The 20,195-nt window shown below is 38.8% G+C and overlaps 1 protein-coding gene across 1 annotated transcript in view; it reads left to right on the top strand.

Annotated features, from left to right (window-relative positions):
- Window positions 1-261: 261 nt before the first annotated feature.
- Window positions 262-20,195, top strand: part of LOC125237303 (NACHT and WD repeat domain-containing protein 2) — an 84,422-nt gene continuing 64,488 nt past the window's right edge. The window contains exons 1-2 of the mRNA XM_048144293.1: window positions 262-364; window positions 13,426-13,514. Of these exons, the coding sequence (XP_048000250.1) occupies window positions 262-364; window positions 13,426-13,514 (192 nt within the window). The remainder of the gene's footprint in view (window positions 365-13,425; window positions 13,515-20,195) is intronic.

Raw genomic sequence — 20,195 nt, 5'->3', positions numbered from 1 at the left:
AGTAATATTCATAAATTTCATAATCCCTGAGTTACACACAATGTTTTTCATCACACTCGCAATGTAAAAAATATGTAAATAGATGTAAATAAGTAAAGTACGGTGCAAGAAATTTCATTATTCCCTTGGGAGAACGATTTTTCTATAACTCACGCTCCGCCTGCGTACAATAGCACATTTAATGTGCGGGTGTGATGAAAAAATGTTTTCCTACCATCAATTCCATTAACTTTTACCTTTTCCTTCCAGTAACCATCAACCATGGACGACCGTACAGTAGACCTGATCTTCTCTGGCTCTCTGAAGTCCCTGCCCCCAGTCAGCTCCAAGATCGTGAGGATATTCACTAGCTCCACATTCACTGGTAAGGACTTGATCAGTTTCGATCTAATAGGTCGGCAACACGCATGTGAACCCTTGAGTTGTAGGCTTCCCCAGGTTACGGTACCGCTTTCTACACGGTGGACCGTTTGATGCTTGTTTGCCACCGACGTGGTATAAAAAAGTCACGAACTTAGGAACACTAGAAAAGAAGATCTTGGACGCTGATGACGCTCAGACATACTGTTTCCCATAAATTAACTTCACTGAAAAGGTCTACGTAGCAACCATCAACTGTGGACGACCGTACTGTAGACGATCTTCTCTGGCTCTCTGAAGTCCCTACCCCCAGTCAGCTCCAAGATCGTGAGGACATTCACCAGCTCCATATTCACTGGTATGGTCATCAGCTTTAGAACTTAGAAAAAAAATGTGACATAGACCCATTTTATTTATTTTATCTATATTAGTAAGTACATCGTCACTTAGAACCCATAGTAGGTACAGTCTTTGCTTAGTTTGGGCACATCTCGGACACTGGCGATCAAATATATGAAAGAGGCGCGTTCTTAACACACATTCTAAGCTCGTGTAGGTGAACGCGTACCATGCTTGTATGAGTGAGATATGACACTGTGTATGTGTGGTAACTGTGAGGTAACCGAGAGGGGGTGGGCGGCGCTTTCAGCGGGGAGCGGAGGTGGCCATACTGTACGATAGTACTCTTTATTATACTGTGGTTTGGGGCTAGGTTGATCTGTGTAAGGTGTCAAAAAAAGGTAGTAATTTCAAAAATAATTCTGAACATCTGCAGCAACAGATCGATAAACTAACAAAGTACAAGTCATTAACAGAAACATGGCCGCTGCAGGTGTTTTCAAGTTACGGCCCGCTCGGCGCGCTTTACTACTAGTTTTACTGCCTGTTGGAAAAGTAATAAGCTGTTATAGAATCGTTAATGTGTATTTTGACACTGTGGATGTATTGGGTAAGAGCGAGCGACTTTAGGAGGTTGCGGGTTCGAACCCCGGCTCGTACCAATGATTTTTTCTGAACATATGCGAAATATCATATTTGATATTTGCCAGTCGCTTTTAGTGAAGAAGACATCTAGAAACCGCGCTAATTCCAATAAGGCCTAGTTACCCTTTGGGCATACCTCAGACACTGGCGATCAAATATTATGAAAGAAGCGGGTTCCTAGCACACAGTCTAAGCTCGTGTAGGTGAACGCCTACCATTCCTGTATGAGTGAAATATGACAGGTCGACCGTTCGCGTCTTTGACAGGCGGTTACTGTGAGGTAACCGAGAGGGGGTGGGCGGCACTTTCAGCGGGGAGCGGGAGTGGCCATACTGTACGATAGTACTCTTTATTATTCTGTGCTTCGGGTTGGAAGGTCAGATGGCAGTCGCTTTCGTAAAACTAGTGTCTACGCCAAATCTTGGGATTGGTAACGCAAGGAGGATGAAGATACCTAGTATTGGGTGGTGTTTTGTGGACTTGGCAGGAAAATGACAAGAATTACCAGTGACCTAATATAGCCTAATTCACAATAGTGACAGTTGTCGGCCGACAGTGACACTTTGCCGTTCATTGCCTATTCAGGAAATATTGATGCTGGGCAGATTCTAAAATCCATACCAATATTATAAATGGAAAAGTGTGTGTGTCTGTTTGTTTGTCCGTCTTTCACGGCAAAATGGAGCAACGAATTGACGTGGTTTTTTAAGTGGAGATAGTTGAAGGGATGGAGAGTGACATAGGCTACTTTTTGTGGGGGGTCACCACTTCTCTAAACAATTTTCGAATTTAAAGTGAGCGTAGCCGCGGGCAGAAGCTAGTATTAATATAGTTGTTTAAAAACTAAACAAATACAGAAGAATAAAATCGGGTAAAGAATCAAATGTTTTTTTTTTCAGTTTTTACAGAACGCAACCCGTTCCATGGGAACAGAAAATGAACAAAAAAGCTTCGCTTCCGTTTCGACCTTTTCCAAACATTTTCAGTTCAGTTACAGTCACAGACATATAACATCCATACTTACTTACTAATATTATAAATGGGAAAGTGTGCGTGTGTCTGTTTGTTTGTCCATCTTTCACGGCAAAATGGAGCGACGAATTGACGTGATTTTTTAAGTGGAGATAGTTGAAGGGATGGAGAGTGACATAGGCTACTTTTTGTCTCTTTCTAACGCGAGCGAAGCCGCGGGCAAAAGCTAGTAATATATAATATAGAAGGCGCGAAGGCGGAGAATATAAAAGACAGGTTAATGAATTCGGAGGAAGCGCTTTGCTTCTTCTTTTCTTATGCGCACTATCAAGGAGTGGAATTCCTTGCCGGCGGCTATATTTCCGAGCTCATATAACCCGGCAAGCTTCAAATCAAGGGTGAACAGGCATTTTCTGGGCGAGTGAGCTCCATCGTAGGCCACGTCTTTGCCTTTGCCACACCTCAGACACTGGCGATCAAATATATGAAAGAGGCGCGTTCCTAGCACACATTCTAAGCTCGTGTACGTGAACGCGTACCATGCTTGTATGAGTGAGATATGACAGGTCGACTGTTCGCGTTTTGACAGGCGGTAACTGTGCGGTAACTGAGAGGGGTTGGGCGGCACTTTCAGCGGGGAGCAGGAGTGGTCATACTGTACGATAGTACTCTTTATTATACTGTACTTTTGGCTAGTCTGTGGCCCAGAGTAAGCCCATTTATAATATTTAAAAAAAGGTTTAAGAGCATAGCCGAACTAATTCGCATGACTGAACATAAGAATAAGTACCAATGTAGGCATATTATTGTCGCTTCACTCCTCTTAAGCAGTATAATAAAGAGTAAGTACTATCTTAAGCCTGATTTAGACGGCGTACAAACGCATTCGATTTTAGTTACATTGCGGGCTGTTGAGGTTACGTACAATTTTGCACATCCATCAAATACCGCAATGTAATAAAACTCGTATGCGAGTTCTCGTACCGTCTAAACGGGCCCTTAGTCTGACATTGACAATGGCATTGCCACACTTTGCCATGCAGTGTTAAACTTGGTCAGTCGAGATTATTGAGATGAGTATATTTGTATACCTACGTTACCCATTTGTGTATTTTTTTTCTGCAAATAAATGAATAAACGTGAGTTAGAGTTATACCGAGCTTTTCAATGATCTAATTAGCAATATATCTGTGACTTCGCGGCGGGGGGAAGCCCGGGCAATATGGACAACTTTTAATTAACGGTATCATCAGATAGTGGGTTGCCAGATTTAATTCGCGTGCCCTGAATTTTAATGTTGGGGAAGCGAGGGCAATTTGGTGTGATGTATAAATTGGTATCGATTTTTAGTATACTTCCGATACAGATTTTTTAACATGTTTTCATTAAGCTAGAATATAATGGTATGTTTTTCGTTTACATGAAAAACCAGAAGATTATTATACATACGTACAAAAACGCCTGTACTCTGTACCCCATAATGGAGTAAGAAAAGCTCATGAAATATACAAATCTCAATGCGACTCTTGATGGTAATGAACATATTATTATGTAATAGCTTTTTCCCGCGGCTTCGCTCGCGTTAGAAAGAGTAAAAAAGTATGTCTTATGCCACTCCATCCCTTCAACTGTCTCCACTTAAAAAATCACGTCAATTCGTCGCTCCGTTTTGCCGTGAAAGACGGACAAACAAACACACACACTTTCCCATTTATAATATTAGTTAGGATAAGCAAATAGGACACACACACAACAGGCTTGAATCACCGAGGATCCCGAGTAAGTGCTTGTAAAGGCTTCTTTTTCCCTTTAAATTACAAAATCCTAATAATGTAAAAAATATACCTTTAAAATAGTGTATGATCTAGGTACATACAGGAATCAAACACGTCTTGAATTTTCCGTGATTATATTAGCTGATAACAGTTTCTAGCATTATCATGCGGCAGAGCACATGAACTACTCAAGTTTCAGTGCCACTCTTGGCAAATTGCAGTGACAGGTTGCCAGCTTCTCGCCACAATTTAACCCAAATCCCACAGCCGACTTCTACGACACCCACGGGAAGAAAGGGGGTGGTGAAATTCTTATTCTTTCTTCCCTTATTTATTTTAATTTACTCCTTCCCTGTTGCATATGAACCAGTAGACCAGTACCGACTTTTTTTTAATGGACTGATCGGCGATTGATCCTAGTCACACCTGATGGGAAGTGAAGACAGAGTCTAACGCCGTGTCTTGCGTGGGCGACGGTCGCGCGACCGTCGCCGTCGCGTCTCATACTTCCATATCGATAAGGTTTGATTTCGTATGCGTCGCATCGCCGTCGCGCGACCATCGCGCGACCGTCGCCCACGCAAGCCACGGCGTAAGATGGGGCTCTCCGATTCAGTAATAGCCTATTCACTCTACGTTTAAAGAGACCGTGGTCGTATTGATGGTAATATACATATGGTGATATACTACCGATTGCAGTAGTCTCAAGCCCCGGCGGGTTAGAATAAAGATGAATGCAACACTGCATTACTGGGTGACTGACGCAGTTGGAAATAGGTCGGTGCACGCTCGAGGAATACTGCAGAAAGCTTTAACATAAGGCAGTGGTCATACCATGAGCTAGTAAGCTATGAAAACGAACAAAAGATAATCACTCCCGTGCAAATAAAAGAGATACGGCTAGTGATGGGCAAGATAGATAGATAGATAGATAGATAGATAGATAGATAGATAGATAGATCTTTATTGTTCAACCGTGTTACACAGGTGTTAATTCGTTACATTAGTAAGTTACAACGGTGACGGTAAGTTGCGGAAACTTTCAAAAAAATCTTAAACTTCTTAAAAAATCACGAAACTTTCACGAAAAATAAAGAGAATTTAAATTTATGAAATGGAAAGTTTCCATCTATACAATTGTCCATACAAAGTATGGAAAATTTCCGAAGTTTTTCTATGTGAAAATTTCAGAATTTTGGAAACTTTCCGTCGGCACATCAGTAGACACGGCGGTGTTTATAGTTACTCGCCCAACGGTGAACTATCAATATTGCCGTGTCTCTTTTATTAGCACGGGAGTGCTTATCTTTTGTTCGTTTTTATAGCCGATAGCTCATAGCTTACTAGCTTGCGGTGGGACTAGCTTTATAGGTAAAACTTTTCGTTACAAAACAATTTTAAATTAAAGTACACTTTTAATGATTTTTGATCTGTTTATCATCCTATTCCACATTCGTCGAAAGTCTTCTTCCTCCTACCCTTATCCCACGTTATGTGGGGTCGGTACAACACGTCTTCCTCTTCCATTCTCCTCTATCTTTCGTCATCTCAACACTCACATCTTTCTTCCTCATATCCTCTTTCACACAATCCATCCAGCGTTGTTTGGGTTTACCCCTCCCTCTCCATCCATCAACCTTCATCTCCAACATTCTTTTGCCTATATGACATTCATCCCTCCTCATTACATGACCGAACCACGCCAACCTGCCACTCCTCATCTTTTCCGTTATAGGCGCAACTTTCAAACTTCCCCTAATATACTCATTCCTGATCCGATCCATTCTGGGTGGCTAGCCGAATGGCACAATCGCTCACGAAACGCTCACGAAACGAAGCGCTAGTAGATATCTATCTCTATCGCGCTTGCGTATTGGCGCGACAGAGCCAGCGGCGTATCGCTTTCGTTTGGCGTCGGAGAAATGCCATTCGGCTACGGGGCCTGGTCACTCCACACATCCATCTCAACATTCTCATTTCCGCTACGTGCACTCTCCTTTCATCCTCCACCAAAATACACCTTTAAAGTGAAGAACACACGTAGCATGTGGCACAGTCTTAAGAGTGTCTTGTATTAACCGTCGAAATAAAAGATGGCGCCTATATTTTATATAATATAATATATTTTTTGCATATTGTATAACTAGCTTTATTAATAGTTTGTAAACCTGCCTTAAAAATCTATATTATTTATGGTCATGGTTCGTTAATATTTCTTGTATGTGGGTAGCTTTTGCACATTGTAATTTTTCCTCAGTCACCCGTCGACCACAAATGCTGCAAAGTGTTCGAAACGTCAGAATGAATTGTAAATTCATTATACACGATTTCATCCGTTTCCATAGTTTTATATTTTACAAGTTAATGTTAAGGATAAATAATACGCTCTTGAACTCACAGTGTTTTCCAATCCTTTTGTTGAAAACTTGCCTTTGTCTACTTTTGATGGGGAGAAAAGTTCGGTTGAAACTCTTTAATTATTTAATATAATACACCAAAAGAAAGAATCTAAACTCGATGGATAGCGATAGTAGCACTAATTATTTGAGATCTTATCTCAAATAGCTTGATACAAAAAAAATCGAGCTTGAGATGTAACGACGCGTTCCAATCACCAACACGATCATTAAGGTCATATAAAAATCAGTGTACGAGTAACTCATATCAAAATCATTAAATCTCGCCTCGATGTATACAAATAATGGGGATTGCCTTACGCAGACAGTCCTTTCCCTAAACTAAGGATAGCATATACACACTAGGGGTACCAGGCGGCAAAATGTTCTTACCACAAGTACAATACAATACAATACAAATCCACTTTATTGCACAACCCCAGAATATGGCCTTACCGTGATTCGAACTCACGTCATCAGCTCCATTAGCCTAGTCTAGCCTAGACGTTATACGCCTCCATATGTTATACAACTAAATAGGATATAAATGTAAGACAAACATTATCTTCCTCCTTGCGTTATGTTGGCGTAAAGGTCGCCACAGAATAGTCCGTCGATGACGCTTTAAAGTTAAGATAATTTTTAAGAAATAAAAACCGCCGCTTTTGGTGCGATATCCGTGTGTGGAATGGCTAATAATGCTTAGTTGAATAAACATCATGAATAAAATAGGGCAATCTTACACAGATCTACTATTGATTATGTCATTTATGCCTACGGAAACTTTCAGTCAGGCTTATGACGTTGGGACTTACTTAAACAAAAATATATAATTGCTGTATATATACCTAGAAAGTACCCAAGACTTGAATATAATAGCATTACATTTTATCTGAGTATTAATTTTTTTAATCCATAGGCAACCCTAGCATCCGACGCTGCGCACGTGCGGCTCGTTTCTTTGTAATCATTTTGTAGGTATTTAAAAAGGCGGCATTTAGTTAACTTCAAAGCAGTGGGCCTTCTGTACTTGTACTATTATATATTCTGTGGTTCTGGTGAAAGATAATTGCGAATATTGGATTATGTAGAAATGTATAGGTATTTTTTAAAACTGATTTTAATGTAAATCTTTTATTATTTGATGGAAACAAAAACGAATATTCGTATACCGTTAAGGTTTTGAGGACTTTCCTCAATTCCTCATGAATGCGATATCCGATTATAAGAAATCGAGCTTGACAAAATTTGACCTGAAAACTCAATACCTATGTATCTAAGCTACTCTGCCTAAGCTACCTATGTACCTATGTAAACAAAGAGAACAAATCTCCTAACAAATGAACTTAAATGCATGATGTTCCTATAAAAATACGAAAGTCACTATAAGTGTGGCCTTCAAATTTGAGGAGTTCCGTTCTGACCATCATCAGCAGTTACACTGCACCAAATGTCACTGTTCTGTACCACCATATGTATGCCTGTCAGATTTGAGGAGTTCCCTCGATTTAGAAAGCAGCGAAAAATATGTCTTCAGTATTTTTGGACGATCTAAGTGATGGACTAAACAGAATGCCATTTTTTTATGTAGTCGTCATCCCTATTATATACAAAGTACACACACGTGATCGAACACTTCAGTCTCAACCTCGTAGTAACACTAACTTTTGTTTTACTGCACACGGTGACCTAACCTACATAGTTTGTTGTTGAACTTTCTAGAAGCTTAACCTGACATGGCAGGCGTGTTTTCAGTGTTCACAGCTTTATTATTCTCAGCGGTCATAAACTTAAGCAATGCTAACTGCAAATTATCAAGAATATCAAATTAAATGAGAATTATACCAGCAAATCTTAAGTTAGCAAGTACAATTAGTAGAGCGGCCACAGGGTCTCGGAAAAAGTTGATGTGACTGGAGAGTATACTGCTGACAAGTGGTATCGTTGTGATCGGTAGACTTTACTGAGTACGAAATAATGACTTGTCGCATTCTCAGACTGTGGGGGGGTTAACTATGACGTTACAAAGATCCCGGTCCCGGGTTTCAATTTTTTGCCAATTTGTCTAGAACCCCTTATCCAATTTTGAAAAATGAGGTGTCGATTGAAAGCGTATAACATGCTGATTAAGATATCTTATACGTGAAAGGTATAGTTTTGTTAGTTATTTTTTAATTAACAATAATGCAAAAATGACTATGTGGCCTTATTTGAAAGTTAATTTTAGTCTCTATCGGAAAATGCCATGAAATTCATAACATTTCTCATAAAAAAGGGAATTTTCAGCAAAAGAAACCAACGTGTATACTTGATAAAATTACAAAAAAATTAAACACAATAAAATCAACAAATAAAAGAAAAAATACCTTAAAACTAAACTTAAACCCTAGTTTTTTTCTCCCCTGACCCTCTGTATAGCTTTTAGGCCAGAGAACAACCCATATGTCACCTTTACCTCCCCTTTTAAACTCGTCTAGGGTATCAAACCTAGGAAACCAGTCAAATTGCATACCCACTTTTTTCCTTTGTAACCACCGCAGACCGGCGATTATTGATTTTAACAAAATGATTGACATTGTTTCTTAAAGTACTTTAATTGTACTTTCAAATGATACCAATATTGGTAGGTTACGATGAATAAGATTAGAGGTATATCTGCTTGAAACGAATTTTGCGCGAGGTGTAATTTGGTAGACGCCGAATGGCCTACAGGTATGTGGTTGTAGTTTGCTTATTTATTATCCGATCGTAGAAATTTAAAAAGCAACAGATAGCTTAATAATGTAGTTAAATGATTTATATAACATATTTTTTAGCTAAGTGGCCGTTTTCATTGCCTTTTTGAGTCACAAAAATCAAAAAAGAGAGTAAAAAAAAAGGATTTTTTGCATTATTGTTAATTAAAAAATAACTAACAAAACTATACCTTTCACGTATAAAATATCTTAATCAGCATGTTATACGCTTTCAATCGACACCTCATTTTTCAAAATTGGATAAGGGGTTCTAGACAAATTGGCAAAAAATTGAAACCCGGGACCGGGATCTTTGTAACGTCATAGTTAACCCCCCCACAGTCTGAGAATGCGACAAGTCATTATTTCGTACTCAGTAAAGTCTACCGATCACAACGATATCACTTGTCAGCAGTATACTCTCCAGTCACATCAACTTCAAAACTAGACGACTTTTTTCAATTCCGCCGCCTTACTATATTGGAAAACGCATGATTTTTCAAAAAAACGAGTGTGATTAAAATTATTTATTAATAACACTTTAATAAAAATATGAAACAATAAATATAAACTAGGCAATAAATAAAAAAAACTAAAAATATAAGTCTAAAAGGAGCCGCTGAGGCATAGTGACCAAGATGCTGGCAGCATTTCCTCGCTGAATCGCAATGCTTATACGTTGAGCGAGGAAGCTTCCAACTTTTGTCCTCCGTTTTGTCCGTATATCAGTCAGCCAAGTCCTTGTATAAAATCTGGGCGTCCGGGCCCCACGGACCGATGGTCTCGACGGCATAAGCAACAGAGTCGTAATTTTTAGTTTCTAGAAAGTTGCAATTTGTCCATTAAAGCACATTATAATAAAGAGTACTATCGTACAGTATGGCCACTCCCGCTCCCGCTGAAAGTGCCGCCCACCCCCTCTCGGTTACCTCACAGTTACCGCCTGTCAAAAACGCGACCAGTCACCTGTCATATCTCACTCATACAAGCAAGCATACGCGTTCACCTACACGAGCTTAGAATGTGTGCTAGGAACGCGCCTCTTTCATATATTTGATCGCCAGTGTCCGAGATGTGATTAAAGTGCAAAATATTTTAACACAAATTTTAACTTGAAGCCTTAAGGCTTAAAGGCTTAAACTGACTGGTATAATTGACATTTAAATTTTGATTTCGAATCATAAATGTTTAGGTAATAAATTTATGCATTTGATTTAATTTCATATTTTAGAGTTACGACTTTTATCGTGTTATTTTATTTTTTCTACTCCCGTACTGTTAATCGTGACTTACAAGGTCGTGCATAGAACTTTAAAACCCTACATAAAAGATGTCAGGACAAGTCTATCTAGTCTATACCCTGAAAACATTTTGTAGCAGTAGCACGATATATTATAGCTGTTACAGTTCAGTAAATACATTGCTACCAACTTAACAAACCAATCACTTCATCGTAGAAAATTAAAATATTGTATGAAATAGGTACATTGTTGCCAACCTTAGAATGTCAGATAAAGCCTGGCATTCGCAGAGTCGAGACTCGTTCGTTTTCTGCTGCGATCATTGGTGACGCGTCGAATCCAGTCGAATCGCATTCAAATGTATGAGAACTCGATTCAACTCGGCTCGATTCGTCTTAGTGGCCAGGCTTCAAAGAACCATACCATAGACAGTTTTATTTTCATGTTTGCACTCAAACTGCATATTCGAAATGGTAGGTGGTCCACTAGATAACTAAGATGACTGAAAGTAGGTATTTGTTGAATTTATAAGTTTCTTTCAAAGTAAGTGCTTGGTCGTAGAAAAAGTATTGTATGCAACGGTGTTTAACTGAGTCAAAAAATGCTCGTGGCGTCTTCATTAACAATTTTCGGCTTCGCCTCAAATTGTTACCCACGCCACTCGCCTTTTTTGACCTCTTTTAACCACCAGTTGCATAAAATACTATTTCAGTACAGATGGTGTTTTTTTTACGCACTAGTGCGAGAAGTGGTTCATTATATGCCAGGTCGAAACTTCGGAGGGCCTTCTGTACTGAAAAACGTCGTACGATACACGTGCAAAAAGGAAATTCGTAACTCGTGTCGATTTAAAACACTCCCTTCGGTCGTGTTTTAATGTATCGCCACTCGTTTCGAACTTCCTTTTTTACGCACTTGTATCGTAATGTACTATTTCAGTCGTTGGTAAAATTTGTTTAATCTTCGTTGCTACGCTCGTGGTTCAATATCCAAGAGGTTAAACAACAACTTTGCCCCCTTGTAAACACTCTCTTCTCTCTGTGTCTTGTTGTAGGTGAATTAGGGGAAGTTTTTTATATTTAGTTTTATAGTTAATTTTAGGTTAAGTTCTATTTGTATTTAGGATGTTTTTAATGATATTTTGTATGTGTTTTTGTTGATTGTCTTAACATGAATAATACTTAAATGGCCTTGTAAACTAAATACCTTCAATCGTAAGACGGGTTAAGACGGAGAACGATTCGATGTTTAGCGAACAGACTAAGTCGGAAGTTCGATCGATCATACCGTCTGTCCGTGGAACTTTGTTTCAATGTTGTATACGAGTATAAAATATAGCATTGCACAGTTGCGCAGAAGTAGACTTACATTTGCTGCATTTATCCCCAAATAGGGTAGGCGGACCACCACAGATGTCATATATACCATAGATCAAGCAAACGTATCTACTTAGCGTGTCAACTGAACTCAGTGAAATCCACTGAGTTGTCCGTCTTTACTCGCAGCTTGCAGATTTCGGGCGTCAATTTTTGTAAGTTGGAGTCAACCAAAACATAAAAAATGCCTCGTTACGTGATATTCAATTGCAACAACACAAAAATTATGAACAATCAAGAGCCTGAGACATATTTAAAATTACAGGCAAGAATCAACTTCAGTACAAAATTTAACACGCTCGGCCCCTATACAAATATATGAATTTGTTTCTTCTATCTAAATTAAGTTCTGTGCGGACCACATAACACTGCTCAAGTTTCTTAGCGACTCTTAGGGCAACTTGCACCACCCGCTTAACTCAGGGTTAGTTTTTTTTTAAATTATAAATGGGCTTACTCTTGGCCACAGACTAGCCAAAGGCAAAGACGTGGCCTACGATGGAGTGAGCTCGCCCAGAAGATACCTGTTCACTCTTGATTTGAAGGTTGCCGGGTTATATGAGCTCGGAAATATAGCCGCCGGCAAGGAAGTGGGCTGTCAACTGTCAAATCCTATATAAAATCGTATCGACCCTAGCAAATAAGGGGTTGAAAGAAATAGTACAATGTGTGAACATAGGGTGTAAGTTAAAACTTAAAAGCTAGCTTATATCTAAAATGAAATAGGCCCTTGATGCATTGTGACAAAGATGTTGGCGCCATTTCCTCTCTGTATCACAATGCTGATATGTTGTGCGAGAAAGTCGCCAGCACTTCAGTCAGCAGTTTCATCAACCATACACTTCGATTTACGTAAAAAAAACCTGTACGCGCTGGGGAACACCATGGACGCAAATTTACAACCTGTGGTTTCAGCGCCAAAAGGTACATAAAGCAAAATTTAAATTTAAAAAATACCCCCAAAATAGTCTACCGATGTTCATCAAGCAATTAAGAATACTCCCGACTAATTCAGATCAGCTTTTAAACAAAATATAACGAAATCTAAATCGATTCATACGACAGATACACACACAGACAGACAGTCAGACAAACAGACAGAAACTTATAACATACATACATACATACATACATACATACATACAATCACGCCTGTATCCCATAAAGGGGTAGGCAGAGCACATGAAACTACTAAAGCTTCAGGGCCACTCTTGGCAAATAAGGGGTTAAGGGTAGTCTCGCAGAGTCGCGTCGGGCCAACTATGGAAAAAGACGCCGCGTCGACGCGACGTCGACGCGGCGTCAGGCTTTGCCCATACAGTTGGCCCGACGCGACGCTCGCGAGACGCTAGATGTGGGGGGACCTTAAAAGAAAACGAAACTGTGGCATTGCAGTGACAGGTTGCCAGCCTCTCGCCTACACCACAATTTAACCCATATCCCATAGTCGCTTTCTACGACACCCACGGGAAGAAAGGGGGTGGTGAAATTCTTAACCCGTCACCACACAGGCAACACTTAACACCCCGTCGTTTTTGCGTCGGGGGTTAAATATGGTACATGCTACATATTATTTCTCTTTTCAGACACTACCATGGAAAGGAACACACTCATGGCCAAATGCTACCCTCGCATCAAGGACTACTGTCGAGAGAAGCATGGACTTGAGTTTCAGGTGAGGCCATTTTTGAAGTGAAACTTCTAAATGCCACTTCCAACTGACAGCGCGTAACACTCAGTCAGTGTTACGTTGCGTGAAATGCCGCTCACTCAGCGCGTAACACTCAGTCAGTGTTACGTTGCTTTTTTTTTATTATTCGTCCATCCGGACAGGCTAAGACCATAGGCCATACTGCCTCGTCTTCAGTAATTTGGTCACAAGTCGTTTTTGGTTACAACGTCTTCCTTTTTGTAGAACATAAGTCAAGTCCAGTTAAAATGTGTTCGGTATTTTTATCTCCAATAGTCTGATTTATAGTTTTTCAAGTCCAGGAATAAGTCTTCAATATTATATTAAATTACTTGTCAAAATCAGTGTTACGTTGCGTAAAATGCCGCTTACTCAGCGCGTAACATTCTGTCAGTCACGTTGCGCTGCACGCGACTCACTCATTCCATTCGTTCACTTATTCACTCAGTCAGTGACAGAACAGAACGCCCAGAATGTTTTTGAATGGTGGAATGGTTGGTTGGAGTGACAGGTTGCCAGCCTCTCGCCTACGCCACAATTTAACCCAATCCCACAGTCGCCTTCTACGACACCCACGGGAAGAAAGGAGGTGGTGAAATTCTTAGCCCGTCACCACACAGGCAAGGAAGGGTTTTTTTTCATTTGCTTGTATTTGTTAAAGTTTTATTGAATAAATAAGCAAATAAAGTAAATAATAAGTACAAAAAAAATCCACAGCACAGGCTTCGTCAAATATAGTAACAGTAGTAGTAGTAGTAGTAGTAAGTTTTTGAGGTTATGCTATGAAGTTTCACTTCTACCGCGCGGAGGGACTCCACGCAGTTTTTTTTTATTCATTATTACAGCAGTTCTCGAAAAGTTTGTACAAAAATTAAGGGAAAAGTTAAATTTGTTTTTATTAATTCCTATTTTGTTACCAAGATTTTGTTAATGAATTGAGATTTTATTAAGTTTTATTTCGTCATTAAGGTTCTCTAGTATCTATATTTTCTTAATTATAACAATTATCCTGTAGGTATATATCTTACGAAAGTCGAATTATATTACTAAATGTTGGTAACAAAATAGGATCAATTAAAATTTGATGACGTGGCATTGTACAAAGTTGACGGGAATTGCTGTCTAGGGAACTTACAGCTACAGCACGTAACGTGACTTTACTGTGAGTTTTTAATACTTTCCACCACACCAACTGGTAAAGGCTCTTTTGAGTATTCGGTAACGGACAGCAAAATTGCATTTAATCCACTAGAGTGCAAACTAATGTAAAAAAGCGACGACCGGTCTGGCTCAGTGACGACCGGTCTGGCTCAGTCGGTAGTGACCCTGCCTGCTAAGCCGCGGTCCTGGGTTCGAATCCCGGTAAGGGCATTTATTTGTGTGATGAGCACAGATATTTTTTCCTGAGTCATGGATGTTTTCTATGTATATAAGTATGTATTTATCTATTTAAGTATGTATATCGTCGCTTAGCACTCATAGTACAAGCTTTTTGCTTAGTTTGGGGCTAAGTTGATCTATGTAAGGTGTCCCCAATATTTATTAAAAAAAAAATGATTTCTTAAGCTGGATGTGAAATTTTACCTATAAATGATGATTTTGAATCATAAAATATTGAATAAATTTGATTTTAGTTACTTAAATATTTTTATTAAGGTAATATTTAATTCGCGTTGGTGAAAATTTTTGTGTTTCACTCAACCTTCGTGCCTTGAAACCCTCAAAACGCTCAGTAAGAGTTCCGTTATTCCAGTGGTACAAACCCCTAAAAAATTAATGCCTACGCCAATTTATGAAATAAGTTACCTACCTAGTAGATGCTCTGGCTTTAAACCGTGTCACAGAAATCCGAGTAAGATGATGAAAATTGTTTAAAATTCAACCAAAAGTAAAGTTATTTGTCCGACCAACTTTAAAGCGCAGCTACCTTATCCATAATGAATCAGGTAATAAGGCCTCGCAGGTGTCTCTAAAGAAAATTTAACCGATATTGATTTTTGAAAACTTTAGTTAAACTTAATCTTATTACGAGTAGATAAGGTGTAAAAGAGAGCTGATTGGTTAAGGTTTTAGATTCAAATATAAAAATAGGTAACTGGTTGTTAAAATTGTAGAAGGCGACTTATGGAAAAGCATATTATGACTGCTGTCAATTTACTTGTACAGTGGCGGTATTCCGCATCTGTTTGATATTTGTACTATCACTTATAAGTTTAGTTTTTTGCTTAGTTTATTAAGTCCGGGACCCACTGAAAATCAGCGCTTCGGCATGCCGTGGCAATATGCTGAATGGGCTCCCAATTTAACATATAGATTGTGTTGTATTTATCTCTGTTGTTTGTCCAAACTGATGTTAAATAAAAATATTATATTCTATTCTATTCTATTCTGAGTGGTGTCTTCTTGCAACCTATGTAGTATCAACTCGATCTTTATGTTAAGCCATTTGGTACTGCTTAATTCGTACTGTAAGTTTTATATTTTGTTGGTTGCAATCAAAGACATAATATGTAACTCCGTAGACAGATAAAGTCTAAGAAAAAAACGTACCTCAAAATCATAATGAAAAAGGTACGGTGGCCAAGATGGCGTTACACCTTTGGGGAACGCTCGGCTAGATGGCGCTAATAAAAATATTTGACATTTTATCACATATCAAGCTAAGAATATAGGCTAAATTGTCAAAACTGATGTTCAAAAGTTTTAAGCCTGTGTCGAGAGATGGCGGTCTATGCACTGTGATTACACATTTTAATTTGACAGTAACTCTCTATAATACTCAATCCTCTTTGGTTGCAATCAAGGATTATTTATATAGAATTTACGATCTTCATACTAAGAATCGTACCTCCATTTTTAGCGCCATCTATTACATACTATTATAACTACACTGATGATGCCTATAAACTTATTTTTATTAAATGTGTATTGACGTACTATCATGATATTAAAATAGAGAAGCATGTCATTTGTTCTTATAAAAAATAAAAACACGCAAAAATGTTTGGGGAAAATATGATTTAGGACACTTCCTGGCTGCAAAACAGCGCCATCTAGTTTTAAGCCTAAAAGGCCCATACATTTCAGGAGTACACTTTTTGGTCCTTGGTTGCAATAAATGTCTTTTCTTCTCAATAAATGTGCGAATAAATCGAAATTTTTAAAACTTCCCTTTGTTACAACGCTATTTGAAGCACAAATGAACTTTGCCTTTCGAATTCAAATGACAGTTGTTCCAATGATACAGAGGACTTCACCTTACCCTGTTTTCCATCTTACCCAACTTTACCCTAAAATTTAATCATTTTCCTGAAACGTGTATGACTCCGATTTGAATGTAAATCGGGCGATTGCTTCTTGGAACATTGAAAAAGAATTAGGTACGGATCATAAAACAATTAAGGGGAAGTCAACCTGTTGACAAAATAGTACATTACGATACAAGTGTGAAAAAAAGGAAGTTCGAAACGAGTGGCGATAAATTAAAACACACCGAAGGGAGTGTTTTAAATCGACACGAGTTACGAATTTCCTTTTTGCACGTGTATCGTTCGACGTTTATCAGTACAGGGTGGCTAGCCGAATGGCACAATCGCTCACGAAACGCTCACGAAACGAAGCGCTAGTAGATATCTATCTCTATCGCGCTTGCGTATTGGCGCGACAGAGCCAGCGGCGTATCGCTTTCGTTTGGCGTCGGAGAAATGCCATTCGGCTACGGGGCCAGATGGGCCTTTGAAGTTTCGACCTGGCACTTCTCGCACTAGTACGTAAAAATACCGAAAAATAAAATTTGATTTAAACTTTATACTATACTAGCTTTTGCCCGCGGCTTCACTCGCGTTAGAAAGCGACAAAAAGTAGCCTATGTCACTCTCCATCCCTTCAACTATCTCCGCTTAAAAAATCACGTCAATTCGTCACTCCGTTTTTCCGTGAAAGACGGACAAACAAACAGACACACACACTTTCCCATTTATAATATTAGTATATATCATAGACATAATTATGTAATTTTGTATACACAGAGTTTAAACAGATAAAGTCTAAGAAAAAAACGTACCTCAAAACCATACATAAAATGGTACGGCGACCAAGATGTTTAAGTTAGTTTTAAAATTATAGCAGCTTTTGGACTATAGTTAGGTGATTTAAAGCTTCTTATTTTGCACGTACAGTTTCTAAATGTTCCATTAAATATAGGTAAAACTATAGGCAAAACAGAAACGAATGAGGTGCCACGAAATGGCCCCATGACTTCCAGCGCTGATCTTCCAAGTGACAAAAATTCAGTGACAGAACAAAAACAAAACACATAAGTACAATCAAAGACAAATGGAGCGCGCCATGCTCGGTATCAAGATTCAAGATCGGGTGAGGAATGCCGAGATCCGTCGTCGCACCAAGGTGCTAGACGTGGGTTTCGTCATTACCAAACTAAAATGGAGTTGGGCGGGACATGTTGCTAGGCAGAGTGATGGCAGATGGACTAAAATGTTAACCGCTCACAGATGTAAGAAGCGCTTGGCATCCGGTAGCTCGTTGGGTGGACGACATCCGGAAAATTGCGGGTCACCACTGGATGACACTAGCTCAGGACCGGGACAAGTGGCGTACTAGAAGACAGGCCTATGCTCAGCAGTGGGCGATAAAGGGCTGATATGATGATGATGAAAGTCAAATCTAACTCCGTATAAACGGATAAAGTCTAAGAAAAAAACGTACCTCAAAGCCCTAGAGAAAAAGGTATATAGATGGCGTTGCACCTTTGGGGAACGCTCGACTAGATGGCGATAATATTAATATTTGACATTTTAATCTATATCAAGCTAACAATATGGGCCAAATTGTCAAGACTGAGGTTCAAAAGTTTTAAGCTTGTGTCGAGAGATGGCAGTCTATGCACTAATGATTACACATTTTACTCTACAGTAACTCTCAATCCTCTTCGGTACAATACAATAAAAGTCAAACAGCTGCCCCTTAAGTTAAATGAGGATCAGAATCGGATCAACTGAATGTTTTATATCCGATCGACGTGCTCGCAGATTTTCCTAGAAATGCCTCAGAACAGAATATTAATAAAAACTTCCCGATACCTCTACAACGAGTTTCTATACTTGAGTTTTTATATTTAAAAAAATACGAGCGGTAAAGCCCGCCAACGATACTTCAAAAAGGAAATAAGTTTTTTTGTAAATATTTCATTTTTGGCACAAGCTTCTATCGCCGATTGTACCTTTCTTTCAACAGTACATAAAAGGTAACTGTTCCTTGTTAATGCCCTCTACCTATCCTTTTTGGAAATGCAAGCGTGAGTTTATGTGTGTATTATGTTGGTTCAAATAAGTATATACTAACCGTTTGGCAGCGCTGTTCGCTTTCTCCATACAAATAATGTAATTTTCCGTGAAAACGTCGAAAACTCGCGGTATGACCCCGGGTTTTGGGAAATGACAATTTCGGGTTGTTTCTTGTTAAAAAGGATTTATTTTTAAGCTGTTTGATGAGTTTAAACTGTTTAAGATCTGAGAAACTTTTCGGTCGGTTGTGCAATATTTTTGATAGGAAAGATTATTTTTTGTAATTCTTTAGAAGTTATATTTTGGACCGGATAAAGGAAATTATTTTAGGGTACTACGGTTTTTGTAGGTACAAAATAGAAATAGTATAAACTTATTTAAATTAATTATGTTTATTTTTAAATTAGCTTTTGACGTAGGTACGACTCGTAGGAGTATAAATGTGTCGCCTAACTTCAAAATCGGGATCAATTCTGCTTTAAGGTTGATTATGTATAAAAATATATATAATCTGAAAAAAATCAACCTTATAGCAGAACGGATTACCAGAGTTTGAAGGTAAGTGAGACAAAATGTGGCGTTCTCAAGCAAAAGCTCAGCCAATAGATGACGTGCTAATCATTAGATTTATATTGACCAGGACCGTGATTACTTTTTGATTTTTGACCTACCGATATTTCGACGCAGTTGCATGCATCATGATCACGGAAAACTGAAGAACGCGGGTGGATGTCGAAAAAAGGTACGGTGACCTAGATGGCCGAAACACCTTTGGGGGACGCTCGGCTAGATGGCGCTAATATTAATATTTGACATTTTAACACAATATCAAGCTAAGAATATGGCCCAAATTGTCAAAACTGAGGTTCAAAAGTTTTAAGCCTGTGTCGAGAGATGGCAGTCTATGCACTGTGATTACACATTTTACTTTGACAGTAACTCTTTATAATACTCGATCCTCTTTTCTTATATGTACCCTAATTATGATAATTTCACTTTAACTTTGAAATGTAAAATTTTTAATTTTATGAATAAATGAATATGAATAATCTTTGGTTAAAGAAATGTGAATTTCTCTATAGTCATTGGTGGTCTGTAACTGGCATATATCAAAGTAGACTATTAAAAACAAAGCTTCTAAAAATACTCGACACGTGCGTCCGTTTCCGTTCCGTGTTTACAAGTGCACTATTTGTGGATTACAAACACCGCACTTGCTAGTTAAAGAATGTACACGGTGTATGAGGCACAAGTAAGAACCACGCATTTCTGAGGTGAAAATAAGGTAAAGAGGATCAAGTATTATAGAGAGTTACGAGCCCCAATGCAAATGATATCGTCTAGTCACACTTCAACGTGCGAT

The sequence above is a fragment of the Leguminivora glycinivorella genome, chromosome 21, assembly GCF_023078275.1.
Source record: "Leguminivora glycinivorella isolate SPB_JAAS2020 chromosome 21, LegGlyc_1.1, whole genome shotgun sequence".
Taxonomy (NCBI): Eukaryota; Metazoa; Arthropoda; class Insecta; order Lepidoptera; family Tortricidae; genus Leguminivora; species Leguminivora glycinivorella.
This window is presented reverse-complemented; position numbering and strand designations above follow the sequence as displayed.